The 20,283-nt window shown below is 42.2% G+C and overlaps 1 protein-coding gene across 2 annotated transcripts in view; it reads right to left on the bottom strand.

Moving 5' to 3' along the window:
- Positions 1-2,396: 2,396 nt before the first annotated feature.
- Kdm5b (lysine demethylase 5B) overlaps positions 2,397-20,283 on the bottom strand; it is a 72,916-nt gene continuing 55,029 nt past the window's right edge. Inside the window, exons 17-27 of one of the 2 annotated variants that reach the window (XM_021633771.2) lie at positions 18,509-18,659; positions 18,235-18,349; positions 16,516-16,871; positions 14,840-14,978; positions 13,059-13,238; positions 11,962-12,120; positions 9,680-10,165; positions 6,963-7,074; positions 5,509-5,663; positions 3,888-4,208; positions 2,397-3,357 (exon numbers count right to left, since the gene is read on the bottom strand). In XM_021633771.2, the coding sequence (XP_021489446.1) occupies positions 3,220-3,357; positions 3,888-4,208; positions 5,509-5,663; positions 6,963-7,074; positions 9,680-10,165; positions 11,962-12,120; positions 13,059-13,238; positions 14,840-14,978; positions 16,516-16,871; positions 18,235-18,349; positions 18,509-18,659 (2,312 nt within the window). In that variant the 3' untranslated portion in view covers positions 2,397-3,219. Of the gene's footprint in view, positions 3,655-3,887; positions 4,209-5,508; positions 5,664-6,962; positions 7,075-9,679; positions 10,166-11,961; positions 12,121-13,058; positions 13,239-14,839; positions 14,979-16,515; positions 16,872-18,234; positions 18,350-18,508; positions 18,660-20,283 lie in introns of both variants that reach the window. The other variant, XM_060364337.1, reaches the window with a different exon arrangement.

The following is a 20,283-nucleotide window of genomic DNA, read 5'->3' as shown; positions in this document are numbered from 1 at the left end:
GAAGGCAAAATCCTCTTTGGGATTATGGGCTACCATATTTGTTTTTCTGGGGTGTGTGTGCATGTGCGTGCGTGCGTGCGCGCGTGCGCAGTGATGGACTGTCAAGACCAGGGTTTCACAAATGATGGGTAAGTACAAACTACACCCCCAGCCCATCTCACTGTCTTAGGCCTCAGTGACAGAATGAAGGTTTGTGTTTCTGTCCATCACTGCAAGTGGCACTTCCTTTTCCCCAGTCCCAGGTGAGCCTCTTGACAGCTAGGGCACGTTCTACTTTCTCTAGCTACTAGCTTTACAGAAAACAGCCTTTGAAACAAGAGACTTGGCAGTAGCAGGCACTGAAGTGAGGGAGAGCAGCTGTCCCAGCCTCTGCAGTGGAGTTCTCTACTCACTGTTTGCCTACTGCCCATCCTCCTCCTGACTCAGGCTCTAACTCCAGTCCTCTCCTCCAAACCCAGGGACTGCAAGGCTGTCTAAGATGAAGGCTTTCAACTAAGATGAAAACTCAGTCGGTGACTGTTTTATCTTCTTTCTCCATATATCCAACATTCCTCTAAGGCAGTGGTTCTCAACCGTCCTAATGCTGCAACCCTCAAGGGGTTCCTCATAGTGTGGTGATTCACAACCAGAAAACTATTTTCATTGTTACTTCATAACTGTAATTTTACTGTTATGAATTGTAATTTAAATATTTTAGGAGACAGGTTTGCCAAAAGGTTTGTGACCAACAGGTTGAGAACACTGTTCTAAGGTATCAGCAAGTGTCAGAGCACATTATAAAATTATAAAATATGTTTTTAACAAAACCTTCGTTTGTAGTTAGGCACACAGGTGGCCTAAGTTGGAAGCTGAATGTCTCCATCATTTGCAGTGTTTGATACGGAACAAGGTAGGACTGATGAAAACACTTGGAGAACTGAAGAAAACCTAGGCGCCATTTGCTTTTGACTCACAATATGATTTTGTGCAGCCACCCTGATTCCCATTTAGGAAGGGGATGGTTCATATCTCCTGTGACTGAAGAGGCTAGCTCAGCAATAATAAGATGGCTAATAATCACAAGTTGTGTACAAGGTACACACAAAGAAAAGCTGCTGAGGGGAAAACATGCAGCTCACTTGGTAGAGTGCTTGCCTGGCATGTACAAGGCCCTCGGGTTGATCCCAGCAGCTACATAGAACAGGCATGGTAGTACACATATTTTTGCCCCAGAATTTAGAAGATAGAGGCAAGACAGTCAGGAGTTCAAGGTAACACTTGGCTACAGAACAAGCCTGGACCCTATGAAACTCAAATGAGCAAATAAAACAATTATTAAGAACTGGAGGGAGACAGGCAGTGGTGACATGTGCCTTTAATCCCAGCAATAGGGAGGCAGAGGTAGGTGGATCTCTGAGTCCAAGGTCAGCCTGGTCTATACAGTAGTGAGTTCCAGGACAGCCAGAGCCACAGTGTCTTGGAAAACAAAACAAAAAAGTCAGACTTGAATTTAGCAGCAGGCCCTTTTTCTTTGAACCTAATTGTCTTCCTTTTGGTAGTGCAAAAGGATCCAGGGCCTTGCTTATGTTAGGTAAGTGTTCCACCACTAAGCTGCATCCCTGGCCTCAGTAACGCCTCTTCAAAGCTTACTTTTATCCCCAGACAAAAAGAGACATCACAGCAACTGCAGGACACTGTGGACCACTAGGAAGGAGTTAGTCTTAAACAGATTTAATTATCTGGATTGCATAAAGGGGACAATACATTTAAATCTCTGCTACATCACAAACTGCTTTCTGATGTTTTATGAAAGGGCTACTAGCTCTATCCACCATCAGGCTTATGGTTACAGACAGTGAGGAAAACAATTTAAGTAAGCAGAAGCCTGCAATAATTTAAGTAAGCAGAAGCCTGTTGTTTTGCTCACCAGAAAGGTTTCCCCTCTGTAGAACAGAAGGACTATGGGCTGTCCACAACCAGTTAAGATGGACGAAATTACAGAGTTGGGAATGGAATCCCAGGCAGGTAGGGATGGTAGTCCCAAATTTCCCCTCAACTAATACATTAGAACCAAGCCTCTAAGATGATAAATCCCAGCAACTTAACTCTCAACCAAATTTCTATGTCAATTCAAATATGATAAAGTCCGCAAGAGGACTTGAAGTCAGAGTGATTTAGGGACACTCCAACATTCTGAGCTTATCTAAAAAGAACATGGCTTGAAAGGCTGGCTCTGGTCTTTGAAAACAGGGTTCTTTATTAGTGGGGCATGAAGGCACAGGCCCACCTAAAGAGTCAGGCTGCAAAAACCTCCTCACACTTCTGCTGTGGCCTGCCTGGGAAGAAGAAAAAGCAAGCAACCCCTCTGGTTCTGTAGGCCCATGAGGTGAAAGGGCAGAAGAAGCTGTAGTCTAGTGTGATAATAGGACCAAGGATTTATTATTCCACAATATAAACTGCAACATTTGATACAATCTACCAAAAAAAAAAAAAAAAAAAAAAATAGGGGAGGAATAAGCGGGCAGGGAGAAAGCCAAAATACAGCTGTGGCGATTACTTACAGCGCAGTCTCTTTCTACATCACTAGTTCATCAGTGACACTAGAAACTAGACATTTGCTTTCTGTACATTAACCAAATGCTAAAGCACCAACACACTGTTTAGAAGTTTGTTTTGTTTTAATTCCAGCCACTGAAACCAACATAGAAGTTATTGCTCAGATAAATAAACCTACCCTACCAGAAAGGAAAAGAAGCAGAGAAAGAAAGGAACAAAAACCCCAAAGTGAAAAACGTAAAATCCCCCAATGTGGTAACAGAGTACAGGAGATCGGTTGCTCAGTAAGGGTTACTGGAATTCTGGAGCCCCTTCTGGGCTCTGAAACTGAGTTGGATTCTTAGGCCGGTCTATCCCAGGCAGAAGTACAATGTTAATGCTGTACACAAAAAGGTGCAAACTCCAATACCTTCGAAATCGGTAGAGACCCCTGCAAAAAACAGTCAGCATTTTAAACTTCAACAACCACAAACAGCTCTTAAGGAAAAAAATACAAAAAGTGTCAAAAATTTTTTTAGTTGTTTTTTTCTTTTTTTCAAAGAGTTCTGGAAAAATGATCCCGTAAGGAATAGAAATAGCACCGAGTACAGGCTGGCTCGATTCCAGTCCTGTAGCTTTGCTGAGACTGAGGAAATCTTCTTTGTTGGAGTCCTGAATTATATGAAGTTAGAGTGTATTTTGTTTTTACTTTCGGCTTGGTGCGTCCTTTCCAGTACAGCGCACACAGATGTAGTCTTCTTTCTCTGCCATCTCTGGAGAGACACCAACACAGACCTGGTGAAACCACTGATTGCAGCTGCCATCACACTGGACCCAGTCCACCTGGTTACAAAGAGCAGGGAGATGGGGTGTTCAGAGGAAAAAATGCCATTCAAAATTGGGCAGGCCAGCCTCAAGATATTCAGGCCGTTTGCCACTAATGGCCACTGTCCCAGCTCTGGGGCCTCAGGCACAACAGCTAAGCACTGGAGTGTGGCTGTCCCACCGCCAAAGCAACCGAGGCAGAGTCACTCTTCAAGTTGTGCCTGCTTTGGGGTAGACAGTGCTGCCCTGTGACAGTAAGCAAAAGGGCACTCCGTCAGCATCCCTCCCACCTTCTGAGCGCCGGGACGGTGAAAGCTGGAGGAGCAAGAGAAGGAAAAAAGGGAAGAACGAGAGTTTCTTCAAGAAAAGGAAGGAGACCCAGGACCGATGGTTAAAAGCAGAGATATCAGTAGGGGAGAACTGAGCAATCCATTCAGATCAGCTCAAAGCAGACAAGCAGAAGAGAAAGACCCAAGGAGATGAGGTCTAGCTTACAGGGTTTCTGAGTTAAGGGAAAGCACGTCCTCTATGGCCCAAACCTCACTGACCTCATCTCCTTCTGGCTGCAGGCAGCTCACAGCTGGGCAGATGGCATCTTCATCCTCAGAGTCCTCCTGTTCGGAGTAGGATGTGTCTGAGGGCAAGGAGTGAGTTTCGGCATTACGGACTAAGTCATAGCTACGCTCTCTTTCTAATTTGAAACTGTTCATGTCCTTGGGGTGACTCAGTTTGATTTTCTTCTTTTGGGGTGTCCGCATTTTTTTAACTCGATCCCACCGTTCACTGGGAAGGCCTTCTCTTTCTGGGCGTCTCTTCAGTTTTCTCTCAAGACTGTTGTTCCCATCTCGTTTCCCTCGAAGGCAATCATTCTGGGTGGGAGACGGCAAATTCAATGTTAGCCTTCAGTTTGCCCATTAAAAAAAAGTTGATGCAACTAAAGAATATATGCAAGTGAGAAAACAAACACTCCTTCAGGATATACTACATCCTAACCACTACTATCATTTCTGTACCCCGAGTCCCACAAAACAACCAGCCTAACCTTCTTCCCTCCTCACTGGGAACTGAGGGGAGTGCAAGGATAGGGTGTTAATGACACAACTGACCTTCAAAGAGGCCTGCTAGCACCAGGAGAGAAAAGACATATACAGACACTTCTTCTCATCAAATCCGTGAGTGAGTGGCTGACTACTCTAAGAACTTTTGAAAAACATCTATTCCACGGTGATTAAGTCCATCTGTGGTCAGTCTTCAGGGCACCCTTCATGAGGATCCTTTCCTCATGATTTCAGTCTTCCTAGTAGGTTCTTTTATTCCTAATTATATTCTCAGGGGCACTGTGTGTGATGGCGTCTTACAGAGCTAGAAGGGAGCAGAAGCTCCTTGACTGTGCTGAGACACAGGCTATTATTACAGGGACTCGGAGATGGCTCAGCAGTTACTGTGCTTGCCATGAAAGCAAGAGGACCTAAATCCATGTCAACACTCAGTGGCTATGGTAGCTTGTCTATGGTTTCAGCAAGTCAGAGATAAGGGATCCGTGGAACAAGCTGGCTGGTAAGAATAGCCTATCTGCAAGCTCTGAGTGCAATTCAGAGATTCAATCTCAGTGAATCAAGTGGAGAGCAATCCAAGATTCTGACATCAACTTCAGGGTCCACATCACAAGCGCATATATCTAACTTGAATATACACATGTGAAAACATATACACATAAACACACACCACACAAAAATACACATGTAAGGGCATGGGAGACAGGGAACAGGACATTACAGAGTATCTTTTAGAATGTAGGATAAGCATCCTCAGCCTCTACATATACAGTCTTAGCATACTGGTTTGGAGAAATAATGAAAAGCTTTTGCTATCTAGCATCTTTATAATACTACCTCTCACAATTATCACATGGGAGTGATGAGAACAGTTCCATAAACAGAAAAAAGAAAAATTCAGACATAAAAAACAGGACCCACATCCCCACATCTAAGCTGTGACACCCCAACTGCTGAAAATGGTGTTCAGAGTGTGTCCTGCAGAATGGAGCTGGGAGGTAGACAGTTTGCATGCTCTATGGCTCAAAGACGCAGCCATCTATTTTGCCAAATCATTAGGCAGGGTGACACTACAAGGTGCAGTGCTGCTGCTGCAGACCTGCCTCTCACTCACCTTTTCACTACTAGATCTAACTGGTGAGCCTTGGTCAGCTTGTTGAGCAGAGCTTGGCCTTGTAAGTAAAGTCTGATAAAGCTCCTGAATTTCAGGAAGGGACACCTGGAGCAACTGGGCTTCCATCAGCAATTCATTCACTTCTGGACTCAAACCTGTTAGAGACCACACCCAATCAGAAAGGGAACAGAGACATTTAATACATGCACATGTAAGCCTGTCAGGTACAAAAGGCTGTCCCCATACCACATCCCACCTTTCCTCCTTTAACTGCAGTCAGCTTGTTAGGTCTAGTTAATGTGCCTAAACCATAATACAACAAAGAGAGGCTAATGTAGATTCCCTAAGAAATTACCTATTGCTCATACAAAAGAGATGTGTCTACCTTGACAAGTTTCACTGTCACAAAAGAAACTGTTGGCCTACACCATAAACAATTTGAGTAGAGCAAGGAGCTCAGACCACATGACTAAATACCCTCATAAGGATGACTAAAGATCAAGCCTCCAGTTGAAACTTTAGGCAGAACTCTAAAGAGGGCTATGCATGGTGGTATACACATATAATCCCAGCACTTCAGAACTGGAAATAGGAGGATCAAGAGTTCAAGCTCATCCTCAGCTACATGGCCAACATAGGCTAATAAAACACATGTATGCTTGCGAGCACGCGCACGCACACAGGGAAAGAGAAAGAGGACTACTCTCCAGCCCCAGTTTAAAAAAAAAAAAAAATGACTGGTCATTTTCTGGAACTTGAGAGATGGCGCAGAAGCTAAGCTGCTCTTCCAGAGGACCCAGATTCAATTCCCAGGGCTCACATGGTGGCTTGTAACTGTCAAAAATTCCAGTCCCAAGGTATCTGATGGCCTCTGTAGGCACTGCATGCACACTGGTACAGACATACAGGACAGGCAGGCAAAAGACCAATACACAAAATAAAAATAAACAAGTTTAAAAAAAAATGAGATCATTTTCAACTAAACATTGAATTTGAGCTTAATGAGATCTTTATGTGAAGAAAGAAAAAAAAGGGGGGGAGGTAGATTTCAAATATCAGTTACTTTTACTATCCCCCAGAAGTCTAAAACAACAGGGAGTACACATCTGCCCTAAACACATGGTGCTTGGTGCTCCCTGGCATAGGATGAACTCATCCCAAAATGTAATATCCCATGCATAGTAATAAAGGCCTTTGGATTGTTGTTTTAGAAAGAACGTCACTACGTAGCCCAGAAGGCGTTGAATGTATAATCCCCCTGCCTTAGCCTCCCAAATGCAGATATTATTTATATAAGTAACACAACACCTGCAAGGAGTTAAGATACCAGATCATTTATTATAAAACTACATCTATTACAGAAGCTGTTATAAAAGATCTTCTATTATAAAAGCTACAGGACTAGGCAAGACGGCCTGTTACTATCTAGGAATAGTATAAAATAAAATACAAACCATGAAGGGGAATACAACTCTGTCCAGTAGAGAAGGGAGAGTGTAAATATGAGGTTCTGTTGTCCCAGTCATCAGGCAATGAAAAGGATGTGGTGCCAGGAGGTTGAGACACCTGATGAAAGAGAAACACCTTATTACAAGGCTTTTGCAGATCGAAAACACTCCTACTAGTCCAATGAAAGTAGTTTCTAGAATAAGACTTTATTTTTTTCCAGTCTCCTCTGACATCAAAAGACTGGCCAAACCCACCCTCCTAAAAATGAAGCCATACAATTTCCCAAGTGTATTCAGACTGATCTCAGAGAGCTGAAGACACTGGGAAATAAATCCTTTTCTCCACAAGTGAACAGACCATACCACCTTTCAGTGTTGATGTAACTCCTTTTTTACTGAAGGTTAGATGTAATAAGACAAATTGTGAGCATGGGGGCATACACCTGTAATCCCAGCACTTGGGAGGTAACAGCAGGAGGGTCAGGAGTTTGAGAACATCCATGGCTCTGTGAAACCCTGTCTTAAAAATGAGCAACAACTTTGTCTCCCTTACTAATCAATTCCTAGCACACACTTGGCAAAGGAATACAAGTGACTCTCCTGCTGGCTACCCAAACAGCAGCAGATGTTCAATCGCTTGCTGTTTCAGAAACCTGAAGAGGAACAAACCAATGGCATAAGACAGGCATTTTTACTTGTGCTCTGCTGAGCAGTTAACACCCATATCATGACCAACCAAGCATAAGAACTGTCAATCTCTCCTCCTACCCTCTCCTTTGTGGTGCTGTAGGTCAAACCCCAGGCAAACACAGTAGGCCGTATCTATCCTCAAGTTGTTTTAAGAGATGGGGTCTCTCTACATTGTCCAGCCTGGTCTAAAACTCCTGTGGCTCAAGTGATCCTGTCTCAGCCCTCTGAACAGCTAAGGACACGGGTGAGTACCACTATGCCCAGTTTGTAAATGTCTCTATTACAGAAATATACTGGGAATAGGGACCAGCAAAATGGCTCAGCAGGTAAAGGTGCTTGACACAAAGCCTCATGACCTGAGTTCAATAATGAGAACTAACAGAATGGAAGGAGAGAACAGATTCCTGCTTGCACACACATGCATATAATTGTAATAAAAATTTAAAGGGACTGCAGAGTTGGCTCAGCAGTTAAGAGCACTTGTTCTTGCAGCCCAATTCAAAGCAACCACAGAGTTCCAAGGGGACCCAGTGACATCTTCCAATCTATGCCAGCACCAGACACACGTGTAGTACACATACATACATGCAGGTTGAAACACACATTGTTCATAAATAATAAATAAAAATAAAAAGGGGGGATTAATGTAAAGATTGACTATGTCATTCTACCTGTACTTTCCTTTATCTTCCCAGTCTCTTCCTACAGCTCAGAAACTGACAACCTGTTGTTACGATGGTGGAAGGAGCTACCTTCTGATAAATAAGACCACGAATAGAAACTCAGGGAGACAGCTCAGTTTGTAAAGTGTTTGTCTTTCATAATCATCAACACCTCAGTTTGATTTCCACTAAAGCAAGCAAGCAAACAGACAAAAACAATAAACTAGGCAAGTAGAATACGCTAGTAATCAATCCCAGTACCAAGGAGGAGGGCACAAACAGATCCTTGGGACTCACTGGCCAGCCAAGCGAGCATAACTGGTCTGCCTCGGATTCCAGTGAGAAACCCTGTCTCAAAAAACAAGGCAGACAGCTCCTAAGGGACCTGACCAAGGCCTATATACACAAACAGAAACATACAAATGCATCTGAACCTTTTGAACATTCTTCCTTGAAGGCTAAAAGGACAAGCAAGCCTTCTACACAGTGACTTACATGAAAGGAAAAAAATTCAATCAAGCAAAAATTTAAAATAAAAGTACATGCATAAGTTAAATATGCGAACAGGTTAACAGATAATGAAGTAGAAAAATTATCTGTATATACAAAAGGTAGGCATGTACATAACAGAACAGGCTGTCTAAGGAGGACTCCTGACAGTGGAGGTGCAGTTCGCTTAGTCAAGTGTCTGACCAGCTAGCATAAAGCCCGAGTTTCTGTGCCCATGACCAAGTCTTACACGCCCATAGCCCCCACCCTCAGGAGACAGAGGCAGGAACAGTTTAAGATCATCTTCACACACAGTGAGTTCTAAATCATTTTGGGGTAGCTGAGACCTTATCAAAAAAACAAAAAGCACAGGGACGGGACAGATGGCTCAGAGGTTAAGAGCGCTTCTGCTGGATGCTCTTCCTAGAGGTCCTGAGTTCAATTCACAGAAACCACATGGTGGCTCATAACCATCTATAATGAGATCTGGTGCCCTCTTCTGGAGTGCAGGCAGAATACTGTATACATAATAAATTAACAAATATACCTTAAAAAAAAGTAGAGCCAGCTCAGAAGCCATGTAAAGATAGAACTGATTCCACAAAATGTCCTTTTGGCATCCATACTCATACAGTACCCAAAAATCCCATGTGCATACACAGATAATAGTAATGAATAATCATTTCAAAGGTAATCAATTAAAACTGACAATTAGGAACAGAGAAAACTAAACGGTAGAGCAGGGTGCCTGGCCCCTGAAGAGGGAAGTGATAAGTGCTATGAATGTGAGTGACAGAAGGATGGTCTCAGAAACAGCAACACCAGACAGAACTGCAGAGCTATGCAGACTGTCAATCAATACCCCACAAAGCACAGGCTTACCTTGTTTGTTGCTGATGCCTGTCCTGCTGAGGCTTGCCATCTGCTAAACAACAGTCCAGAGCCCACTTGTTCTTGCACAAATTTTAGATTCCCTGAAGAAAGCAGCTGCTGGGCTCTATGTTGCCAGTTCACGGTTCTTTCAATCATATAGCGAAGTGCATCTCCTTCAGGAAGACGAACTCGTATACGCTGCAAGGAGGCCAGCAGGGGCAAAATTTTCTCTAATGGAGGCTTCTCTGACCTCCGACAATGAGGACAAAGCCAGATTCGGGAGCTTTGTGAAATACTAGGCACCGATACACAGCTAGTATGGAAAGCATCCCTGCAGAGTTCACACTGGATCATGGGAGTGGCTGGAGTCTTCTGACACAGGCAGACTTTCAGCTCTACATCTTGGACAGGTGACAGCAATTTCTCTTCATTGGCAAGTCTGAGAGATTGCAAAGCTTCCATTTCTCTTAGGCGAGCTTCCCCAAGAGTTGCCATCTGAAAAGGAGTTAGCCATCAAGGACACTGCCAAAGAAAACCATCCCTCCTCCACAACTCAAGATCCTAAAGGTTAATTAGATGGGCTCCAGAGTAGATTATATGCATTTAAATCCAGAGTAGCTCTGCCTCAAGCTAAGCCACATTTCACTATGGCTAAATTTTTGCATGCACAAAACGGACAAGACAACAATATGCAACCCAACAAGGTCTATGATGAGAATCACATGAGATGAGATAGAACACTCTTTGCTTTGCACATAGTATATAGAGTATGAGCAATAATTAAAACTTGCAGATTTATGGCATAGAATTTACTTCTCTGGTGCTGATATTTTATGTATGCTCTTTTCTGACCTTTTCAGCTAGTATTTGTTCCCTAAGATTTTGTTGTCTTCTAGAAAGGAACAGGAGACAGAAAAGTCTCTTGAGCCAGATGTGGTAGCCCAAGACTGAAAGCATGGCCCTTAGGAGGCTAAGGACAAGAGGACTGAGTCCAGCCAGAGCTTCAATCCAGCCTGAACTACAATGGTGGTCATTTTATGTCTTACTGTTGTTCTCTGCTACATCATCTTTATGTGATGAACATCACAATAATAGGCTATGAAATAAGTCTCTGACAACCATCTAAGGCTGGGGATGTGGCTAAGGGTGCTTAGTTAGCACGAAGAAAGCACTGGAATATCCATCCCCAGCACTCGCTAAGTTGGACACGGTGGTATGTGCCTCTTATAAGACTGGATAATGCTTTGAACATATTTTCTCTTGACACCACTTACTAGCTGTCCATAAATGGAGCTCTTTTTTGTTTTTGTCTTTTTGGTTTTTTTGTTTGTTTGTTTGTTTGTTTTGTTTTAAACAAGGTCAGAATAAGCACTTCTTATTCTAGAATTTTTTCAGATTAACTAGCCAACTGTCGGGAAAAATGACCAGGAGAGAACAGATACAAAAGGAAACACTTTCTTTAAGAACCAAGCCAGGGGCTGGAGAGATGGCTCCGAGGTTAAGAGCACTAGCTGTTCATCCAAAGGTCCTGAGTTCAATTCCCAGCAACCACCTGGTGGCTCAGGACCATCTATAATGAGACGTGGTATCCTCTTCTGGTGTGCAGGCATATATGCCGACAGAATATTGTATACATAATAAATAAGTAAAAAAAAAAAAAAAAAAAAAAAAAAAGAGAACCAAGCCAGACCAATCTTGAATCCTCAGATGAGATGGCTGAGTCATAAGGACAGAATGAACTCTCCATTTCTTCTTTTCATGATTAGGGAAGTATATAGACAAATGAAGGATTTTTTTTCTTTTTCTTTTTGTGGAGGTAGATAGATATAGAAGTAAATCAGTAACAAATTTTTGGTATATTGAGGTAAAATCTAGATAAACCCATAGGCATTCTCAGTATCTAAGACTCAGAATTAGCTAGGTGTGCATCTAGGAAGCAGAAGCCAGTTCGAGGCCAGCCTGCTGAGTGACTAGACAACCAATGCTACAGAACTTGTCTTTTGTAGAGAACTTACCTCAAACAAACAAAAAAAAGAGATTCACACTGGGTGGCCTAATTCAAATTTTATGCACCTCTGTGGATATTTTGTCTCTTATTATTTTTCAGAATTCAGGAACTCATTAATGCCAACCTTAACAGCTATCTTTAAACCTGACAATTTTCAAAAGTTCTTTTGGCAAACTCAAGCACTTTTCAAGTTATTCTACTAAGCATGCCAATATCCCTACATGGTAGCTGAAGAAACTACCCTCCCCCAACACAAAGCAGCAGAAGAAACCATGCTACGCACAGCTGAAGCAGTCTCTTTGCTCTCCATTAGAGCCCTCTCAAGGTCACTCAGACTCTCCAACTTAGTGCTTTTCTTCTTCCCACTTGGCAAGGGCTCTTTCAACTTTCTCTGTTTCCTTTTCAATCCCAAAAGGCCAATATCACACCGAGGACAAAGCACCTAATTAGTGAGAGAAAACACAACCATTGGTGAAACAAATTTCAGATTAGCTAAATTAAAGCCCCAAGTAATGGGACAGACATACATTTCTTATTATCTACCATTTACTTTGAAACATGCTGCTTCTAAGGCTGAAAACTCCATTCATGTGCATGTGTGCACGCACACACACAAACACAAATGATTTAAAAAAGGAAAAAAAAAGGGAGAAGCAGACTCAAAAACACAATTTTTCTTCAGATTTATTAAGTGAAAGTGACATATGACAAGTGACTCCAATAACGCATACGCAACAGCTTATATAAAATATAAAATATAAAAACCTCAGCTTAAGCACTTCTAAAACGCTGGTGAGGTCATGTATCATGTCTACTAAAAATGCAGGTAGTGGAGCTACAGAGATGGTTCAGTGGTTAAGAATTGGTTACTTTTCCAAAGGATTGGGGTCCAGTTAATTCCCAGTACCAATATGGTTCAAAGCTGTCTAACTATAATTTCAGGGTATCAGATTTCCCCTTCTGACTCCCACAGGTACTGCACACAAATGGTGCAGATACATACGTGCAGGCAATTCATCCACACACATAAAATAAAATCTAAAACTGAGGTAGTAAATCATAGCCAGGCTTAGAGTCTACTTTTTCTAGCCAGGTTTGGTGGTCACACACCTGTAAGCCCTGAACTTGAGAAAAAGAGCAGAAGACTACCACAATTCCAAGTCCACCTGGCAACATAGTGAGACTGTCCCACACTAACAAAACCTAATGGAAAACTGTTCTCCAAACAGTGACTGCGTCCTGAAGGAAGGCAGAAAACATCCAAAGACTGCTAAACAGCTCACAGGAGATGGATCCACCAATGAGGTCACTTTTGCATGCTATGGACTGTATTGAAACTAGAGATCAAAGCTCCTACGCACAGGCTGGGTGTAGACTCACCTCTAACAGAGAATATGGAGAATTCTCAGTCAAGAATGTTTTAGAAGCACATTCTTTCCAAGCCTGCACCTCAGCTACCAGCAATTCCAATCTGGGTAAAGAACTGAGATGCACTGGGATGGACCGGCCTCTTGCCACAAGTTCCACGAGTGTCTCTAACACTGGCACTCGTCCTCCTGCCTAATAAATTAAGAAAAGAGTGATTCTATGTAAAATAGGAAACGCATAATTCAGTCTAGCCCATGTTAAATTCACCAAGGGAAAGAAGAAACAGCAACAACTGTTTTTCATTTTAACAATTAATGCTAGGCTCCAAAGGGTTAAAAAAAGTGACATAATTGTATCTTTTGTCTGGTTATACCCACCTATAAATTTATATTTATACCCAAAGATAAATTCACCTTTCACATTAGTGCCTATGTACAGTATCAAAGAAATTTACCTCAACAGAAATGTTTGTACTAACTCAAGACTCTTGACTTGTACTTTAAAAAATATGATAGTATTTTACTGAAATTCACTTGCCAGTAAAATATACTTATTAAATAATCCAATATCAATTTTTCAAGAAATTAAAATGAGTTCAAAGCCCAATGTTTCTTAAAACTTTAGTACATATAAGATTCATCTGGGCTGGGCGGTGTTGGTGCAGTTTGATCCCAGTGCTCAGGGAGGCAAAACGCTGTGAGTTTCTTAATAGGCCAGCCTGGTCTATAAGCAGGTCCAGGACAGCCAAGGCTACACACAGAAACCCTGTCTCGAAAAAACAAAAAAGAAGCACCTGAAAAGGCCATTTATTTGTACACCATTTCCTGGTTCTCATCCCAGATATTCTGACCACTATGTCAGGAATAGGACCATGTATTAGGAAGAAAAAGAGAAGGAATGTGAAGAGGGGTGGGAGACCCACTAGAGACAGCTAAGGAGTGGGGCAAGGGAGTTGAAGAAAATTTCAAAGAATAAAAGAGATATTATAGGACTGGGCTGAGAGGTAAAGAGCACTTCCTGCTCTTCCAGAGGACCCAGGTTTGATACCCAGCACCCACATGGTAGTTTAAACCCATCTGTAACTCCAGTTCCAGAGGATCCAACACCCTCTTCTGAACTCCTCAGGAACCAGGCACACATATGGTACTCAGACAAACACACAGCAAAACACTTACATACATGAAAAATAAATCTAAGAAAGGTTTTAAGATATTTTATGAAAAGCCAAGCACAACAGCACATGCCTGTAATCCCAGCACTCAGGGAGGCGGGTAGGCAGATCTCTGAGTTCAAGGCCAGCCTGAACAGTCAAGGCTACACAGTGAAACCCTGTTTCGGGGGAAAAAAGAAAAAAAAATATTTTATGAAACAAAGTACAAGTAAGTGAATCGCATTTGAGGAGTAACAATGAAGATTGTCCTCTGGTGCTCACACGTGCACACGACACACATAAAATATGTGTCAAAAGAAAACAAAACAGAAAGGTGAGGGACAGCAAGCTCAAAGAAGAGGTTGTAGGCCCTGGTCATTACATGTTTGAGCTGTCACGTCTTGAGGGTCTCAGAGCCCAGGCTGGTGTGAGCTAAGAGTTCAGTTACCAGAGGACTGTGACCTGCTCCTGCTTGCAACCCTGCTCACTTCTGTCAACCATGAAGGAAAACAAAGGCTGCTTAAGACTAGCAGTGAAAAGCTTCTTCCCTACTTACGGCCTACCCAGGTAGGGGAAACTACAGCTAATTGCACTTGCACATTCAGGCTCCCCCACCCCCTTTTTTTGTCCTTTTTTTACCAACCTGCAATGCATCTACATCTTGAAGCCAGTCTCTGGCTCTCTGCACAGATTCTTTCAGGACTGCACCATTGGGCAGATAGGCAGGGATCTCCTCCATCTCCTTTACTGCTGTGGCAAGGCTACTCAAGGAATGCCGTGGTCTGCAGAAGCAAAACACTGATGTGTCAGAACTGCATTTTTTCTTTTCTTTAAAAAATAAAATAAATCTTTTAAAAAAGAAAATTTTATTTTATTCATTTAGATATTTTGCCTGCGTGCGTGCATGCATGTGTGTACCACGTGGATGCCTGGTGCCACGGATCTCTGGAACTGGAATAACAGACAGTTGTCACATTGGTGCAGGGAATTGAACCCAGGTCCTCTAGAGAACCAGCTAGTGCTCCTAACTGCTGAGCCATTTCTCCATGCTGAACTGCATTTTTTCTAGTTACCAAAAGACTAGGATAATCATTTCTAAAAGAACTCACCATGACCAAAATAAAATTTTATATTAATGGCACTGACAACTACATATCAAATTAACTCATTTCAAACAATTAAGATGTAAAAGCAAGTAAGGTTTTCATCATTTTATTTTATATACGTGTATATATATGCATGCAAGAGTGCCTGCGGAAGGCACCAGAAACCCTGCAATCAGAAACCCTGCAGTTTCAAGCAGTTGTGAACTTAGTGCTGTGTCCCATGACAGGGCAGGAGTCATCTCTCCAGCCCTAGACTCTAGACATGCATTTTAGTTCTACCTGTTCCTGATTTTATGCTATAACAAAGTTCTACTGCACAGAGGAACTTAGTAATATACAGTCAGTAATTTTTTCTATGTTAAAGCTAGATAAAATGTCAAGAATCAGATAAACTGAGAAAATTTAAATTATCTAAAACATTAACATACTCAAAGCACAATACCAAAATATTTCCCACCCTATCTGCTCAGTGACCACTACTTTAAGAATGCAGAACAGTGTTTATAACCAGACTTTGAACACTTACGTTGTCTTCTGAATCAATAGAGATCGGCCACACAAGGCAAGATTAGGAAATAACCTCACCTTTCCCTCTGGATCAAACGGCTAACACACCTCCAGTAATGTCTAAAACAATGAGGTGCCCTGACTTGCCAAACAACAGCAAAAATAATCTGCAATATCACCACTGCACAGAATGAACACATCAACTCTCAGACATTTATTTGCCTCTCATGACTTGGGATTTTCTTTATTAACTGTTAAGTTTGAGAAGCTCCACACTTTGTAGGCTTTTTCTTCTCCCAAAGAGTATAGGGAAATTTCATTTAACCTTATCTTTAAAATAGTCATTTCCATCTAAATCATTTATTTCATAAACATTAAATAAGAAAATATTTTTTATTTTGTTTTGTTTTTTTGAGACAGGGTCTCACTATGCAGTCCTGACTGTCCTGGAACTTACTTTGTGACCAGGCTGGCCTCAAACTCAGAGATCTGCCGGCCTCTACGTCCCAGTAAGTAAAGGTGTATGCCACCAACCCTGGCTGATTTCCTTTAAGCATGTTTCAACAAAGGCCCAAACAATTAGCTTTTTTCACAAGCATTCTAGGAGGACAACAAGTAACAGTACGTGAGCACTGGCCTCTGTGCTCTACACTTTCAAGTTCACCTGTTTCCAAACTTCCCAGGGAGAGAGTGTGGTCTGTTTTACCTTGCTCTGATAAGACCCTTGGCTTTGTCATCCCAGTGCTCAGACACTGTAAGCAATTCTTGCAGGCGGGCCATAGCTTTCTCCACTGCGGAATATGGAGCTAGCCCCACCCCTAAGTCTATGAGTCGTCTCATATCATCCAAAGAAAGGGAACTGGAGTCCAGACAAGCCTGCTGCACCTCTTCTAGCCAACGGGCCTGTTCTAAGCGAATACGCATCTCAGCGAGTTGTGGAAGGTCAACATCAAATTCGAAGCTGACGTCCAGCAAAGCCTGTAGCTCAGCAGCACTAGGCATTTCCTCAGATAGTAGTTTCTGGCTTTGCTGTTGGAAATCTTCCACACGATTCAAGAGATCCTAAAAGCAAGGAAGCAAATTAAACCAAACAACAGAAGTCATGCCATCAAAATAGCACTTTACTATTTTACTTTTTTTTTTTGTTTTGTTTTTGTTTTTTGTTGTTTTGTTTTTCAAGCCTTGGCTATACTGGACTCACTTGGTAGACCAGACTGGCCTTGAAACTCATAGTGATCCATCGGCCTCTGACTCCATGAGTGCTTAGGAGTCAGTGTGCCACTGTGCCTAGCTTTTCATAAAATCTTTTTGATTTTTTGTGGGTATGAGTGTTTTGATCTTTTTGATTTTTTGTGGGTATGAGTGTTTTGATCTTTTTGATTTTTTGTGGGTATGAGTGTTTTGATTTTTTTGATTTTTTGTGGGTATGAGTGTTTTGCCAGTATGTGTGTCTGAGTACCATATGTGTGCGCCACCATGCCCAGCAATACTTGGGTCCTTTCAAACTTATGATGTAAAATTCAGGTAGGCAATATGGCACACAACTTTAATCCCAGCACTCAGGGAGGCAGAGGCAGGCAGATTGCTGTGAGTTCAAGGCCAGCCTGGTCTACAAAGTAAGTACAGGACAGCCAATGCCACACAGAGAAATCTTGTCTCAAAAAACAAAACACAACAAAACAAAGCAAAAAGAAATCTTTACCTCCCTGAACTGGGCACTCACACTTAACCACTTACTTACCAACCACATTTATTTATTTATTTGTTTGTTTACTTACACACACACACACACACACACACACACACACACCCTACCCCCTAACTAGGAAGCCAACAAGTCTTGGCATATCCTGTTCTGGGACCCCTTGGAATTCGGGTTAGAGGCATGTGCAGGAAATCCAACCTCTGGTTGGATTGTGTGCAAGAGAGAACTCTTAACCATCTCTCTGGTTCTTTGGACTTACTATGGAGAACAGGCTGACATCATACTTGTGACAGTCCTCCTGTCTTGAGCTCTCAATGTTGGGATTACAAGTGTGGGTCATCATGTCAGACTCAGTGGTCACTTTCAAAGTAAAAATCTCCAATTTTATCTTCCCTCTATTATAATCTCTATATCTATATATACCGACAACACTGCATATCTGCAAACTACTGAGCTGGAGCGATGGCTCAGGTTCAGAGTACTAGCCACTCTTCAGGGGGAACAGAACTGCAGTTCCCAGCAACCATGTCAGGTGGCTTACAACCACTGGTAATTCAAGGGCTAAGGTATCTGATGCTCTCTTTTGGTCTCAGCAGATACACACACCCACACACCAAAATTAACATACAAGCCACCCAAGAGGATTCCTTAATAATGTCAATTGAGTATATGAAATATGGGATTTACCCAAAGTCCTCCTATACATATTTATATAGTTACCTTTAGCAATGGTGTTTGACTAAGGACACATGGAAGTGCATACAACTGGGTCACAAACTGTCGAAGTTCGTTCACCGTCAACTGATTCTGAGACTTCCCTCCACCAGATCGATACCTATAAAGGCAAGGGCACGAGGAAGCCATATGAGAACACATATGCTCATGACTTATAGATGACAATATCACACAAACCCAGAAGGGAAAGAAAAACTGTTAACAGGTTGCTAGGTTCAGGTGCCATAGCTTCTGGTCTCAACTAATCAGAAATACATACCTTGTTTGTCTTTTGCCATTAAGCAATTGCTGGGCAACCGAGGCACACTTTTCTGCATCCTGTGTGACTAAGCGAAGGTGACGCAAAAGATCATTGTCTGGGAATTTCTTCATTTCTGATTCTTCAATTAAAGCTTTAAAGCAGACAAGACCTAGAATGAAGAACAAGTCATTGCTCCTGTGATCATCCAGTTTATAGCTAGTGCTACAAAATAGTGGAGAAGGTTCTTGTCAATTCTTATCTATAAATTTAACACTAAAGTTATGTTTTAGACAATATTTATCTGATTTGGAGGGCATGGGAAGTAGCTGGACAAGAAGTTGGACTTCAGGATAGAGGTATTAAAGATATAATGAGTTTAAAAAAATTTAAATGAAAAATTAACTGATTTGTGAGAGAAACCAATATAAATCTCATTGTGGCTTAACCTACTTTGTAGTCCTTTATTTTACTTTATCATTGACAAGAAACTGTGATATTGCTCCCTTCTCCTACATGGAAAGGGAGGAAGTGGCCTGCTGAACTACAGAAAGGACAGAAGTAGGGAATCTGAAGGGAATGACTGACTGGCTGCAGGGTAGACTCAGCAGTTAAGAGCACTTGCTGTTCTTGCAAAAGGACCAGGTTTGGATCCCAGGACCCACATGGTGACTCACAAGTATGTAATTCCAGATCCAGGGATCCATCACCCTATTCTGGCCTCTGCAAGCACCCACACAAATACACAGAAAAAAAAAAAATCATAAAATGGGGACAGTGCTGGAGAGGTGACTCAGCAGCTAAGAGCACTTGTTCTTGCAGAAGGCCTCAGGCTCAGTTACCAGCACCCTCACAACAACTCACAACCATCCTTTAACTCCATCTCCATGGGATCCAGCACGCTCTTCTGCCCTCAGCAGATTATCAGGCAAACACACAGAGCACCTACATACACACATGTAGGCAAAACACGCAAAAAAACAAAAATCTTCCATTTTAAAAGAAAATAAAAAAAGGTAATGATAAATACTAGGGCCACTTTGATTAGAACTAGAAAATGCTAAGCCAACATTTCATAGACATCTAATTAATTTTATAAGTCATTTCAAAAAAAAATCTGCTTTAATAAAATACATAAAGTCCAGACTGACCTCAACTCACATAGATCTGCCTGCCTCTGCCTCCTGAGTGCTAGGACTGAAGACTTGGCCACCATACCTGGCTTGGTTTATTTACTTTTGTATGTGAGTGTTCTGCCTGCACGACATCGATATACCACATGTCTGCAGTGACTACACAGGCCCAAAGGGGGCACTCTATCCCTTGGGACAGCTGTTAGCCACCACGTGGATGGCTAGAATTGAACCCAGGTCCCCTGAAAGAGGCAATTCTCCAGCTCTCTTTCCTTTTTGAAGAGAGGTTCTGTTCTTCTTTTCCTTCGTTTCTATTAGAGGGAAGGGCGATGAGCATCACGGTGCACAGGTGGAGGTAGGACAAAAACTATGGAGTTGGTTCTCCTTCCACCTTTACATGCGCTACAGGGGTCAAACTCAAGATCACTGGGCTTGTGTGGAATGTACATTTATCCACTGAGCCATCTCTCTAGTCCCAAAATCATCTTCCACAATCTATATAGCCAGACTTCACTTAGATGTTGAGGCAATTTTCCCCATCCATCTTAGCTTCAAACCTCTGCCAAGGATGTGAAAACCTATTCAGACATAAGAGCTAAGGATAAACTTGGGCTGTTTTCAGTCATCTGTTTTGATAACGAAGTTGTTGCTGGTTAGCAAGTC

This window comes from Meriones unguiculatus, chromosome 11 (assembly GCF_030254825.1).
Source record: "Meriones unguiculatus strain TT.TT164.6M chromosome 11, Bangor_MerUng_6.1, whole genome shotgun sequence".
NCBI classification, from domain to species: domain Eukaryota; kingdom Metazoa; phylum Chordata; class Mammalia; order Rodentia; family Muridae; genus Meriones; species Meriones unguiculatus.
The sequence above is the reverse complement of the archived record's forward strand: the minus strand, read 5'-3'. Positions and strand labels throughout refer to the sequence as shown.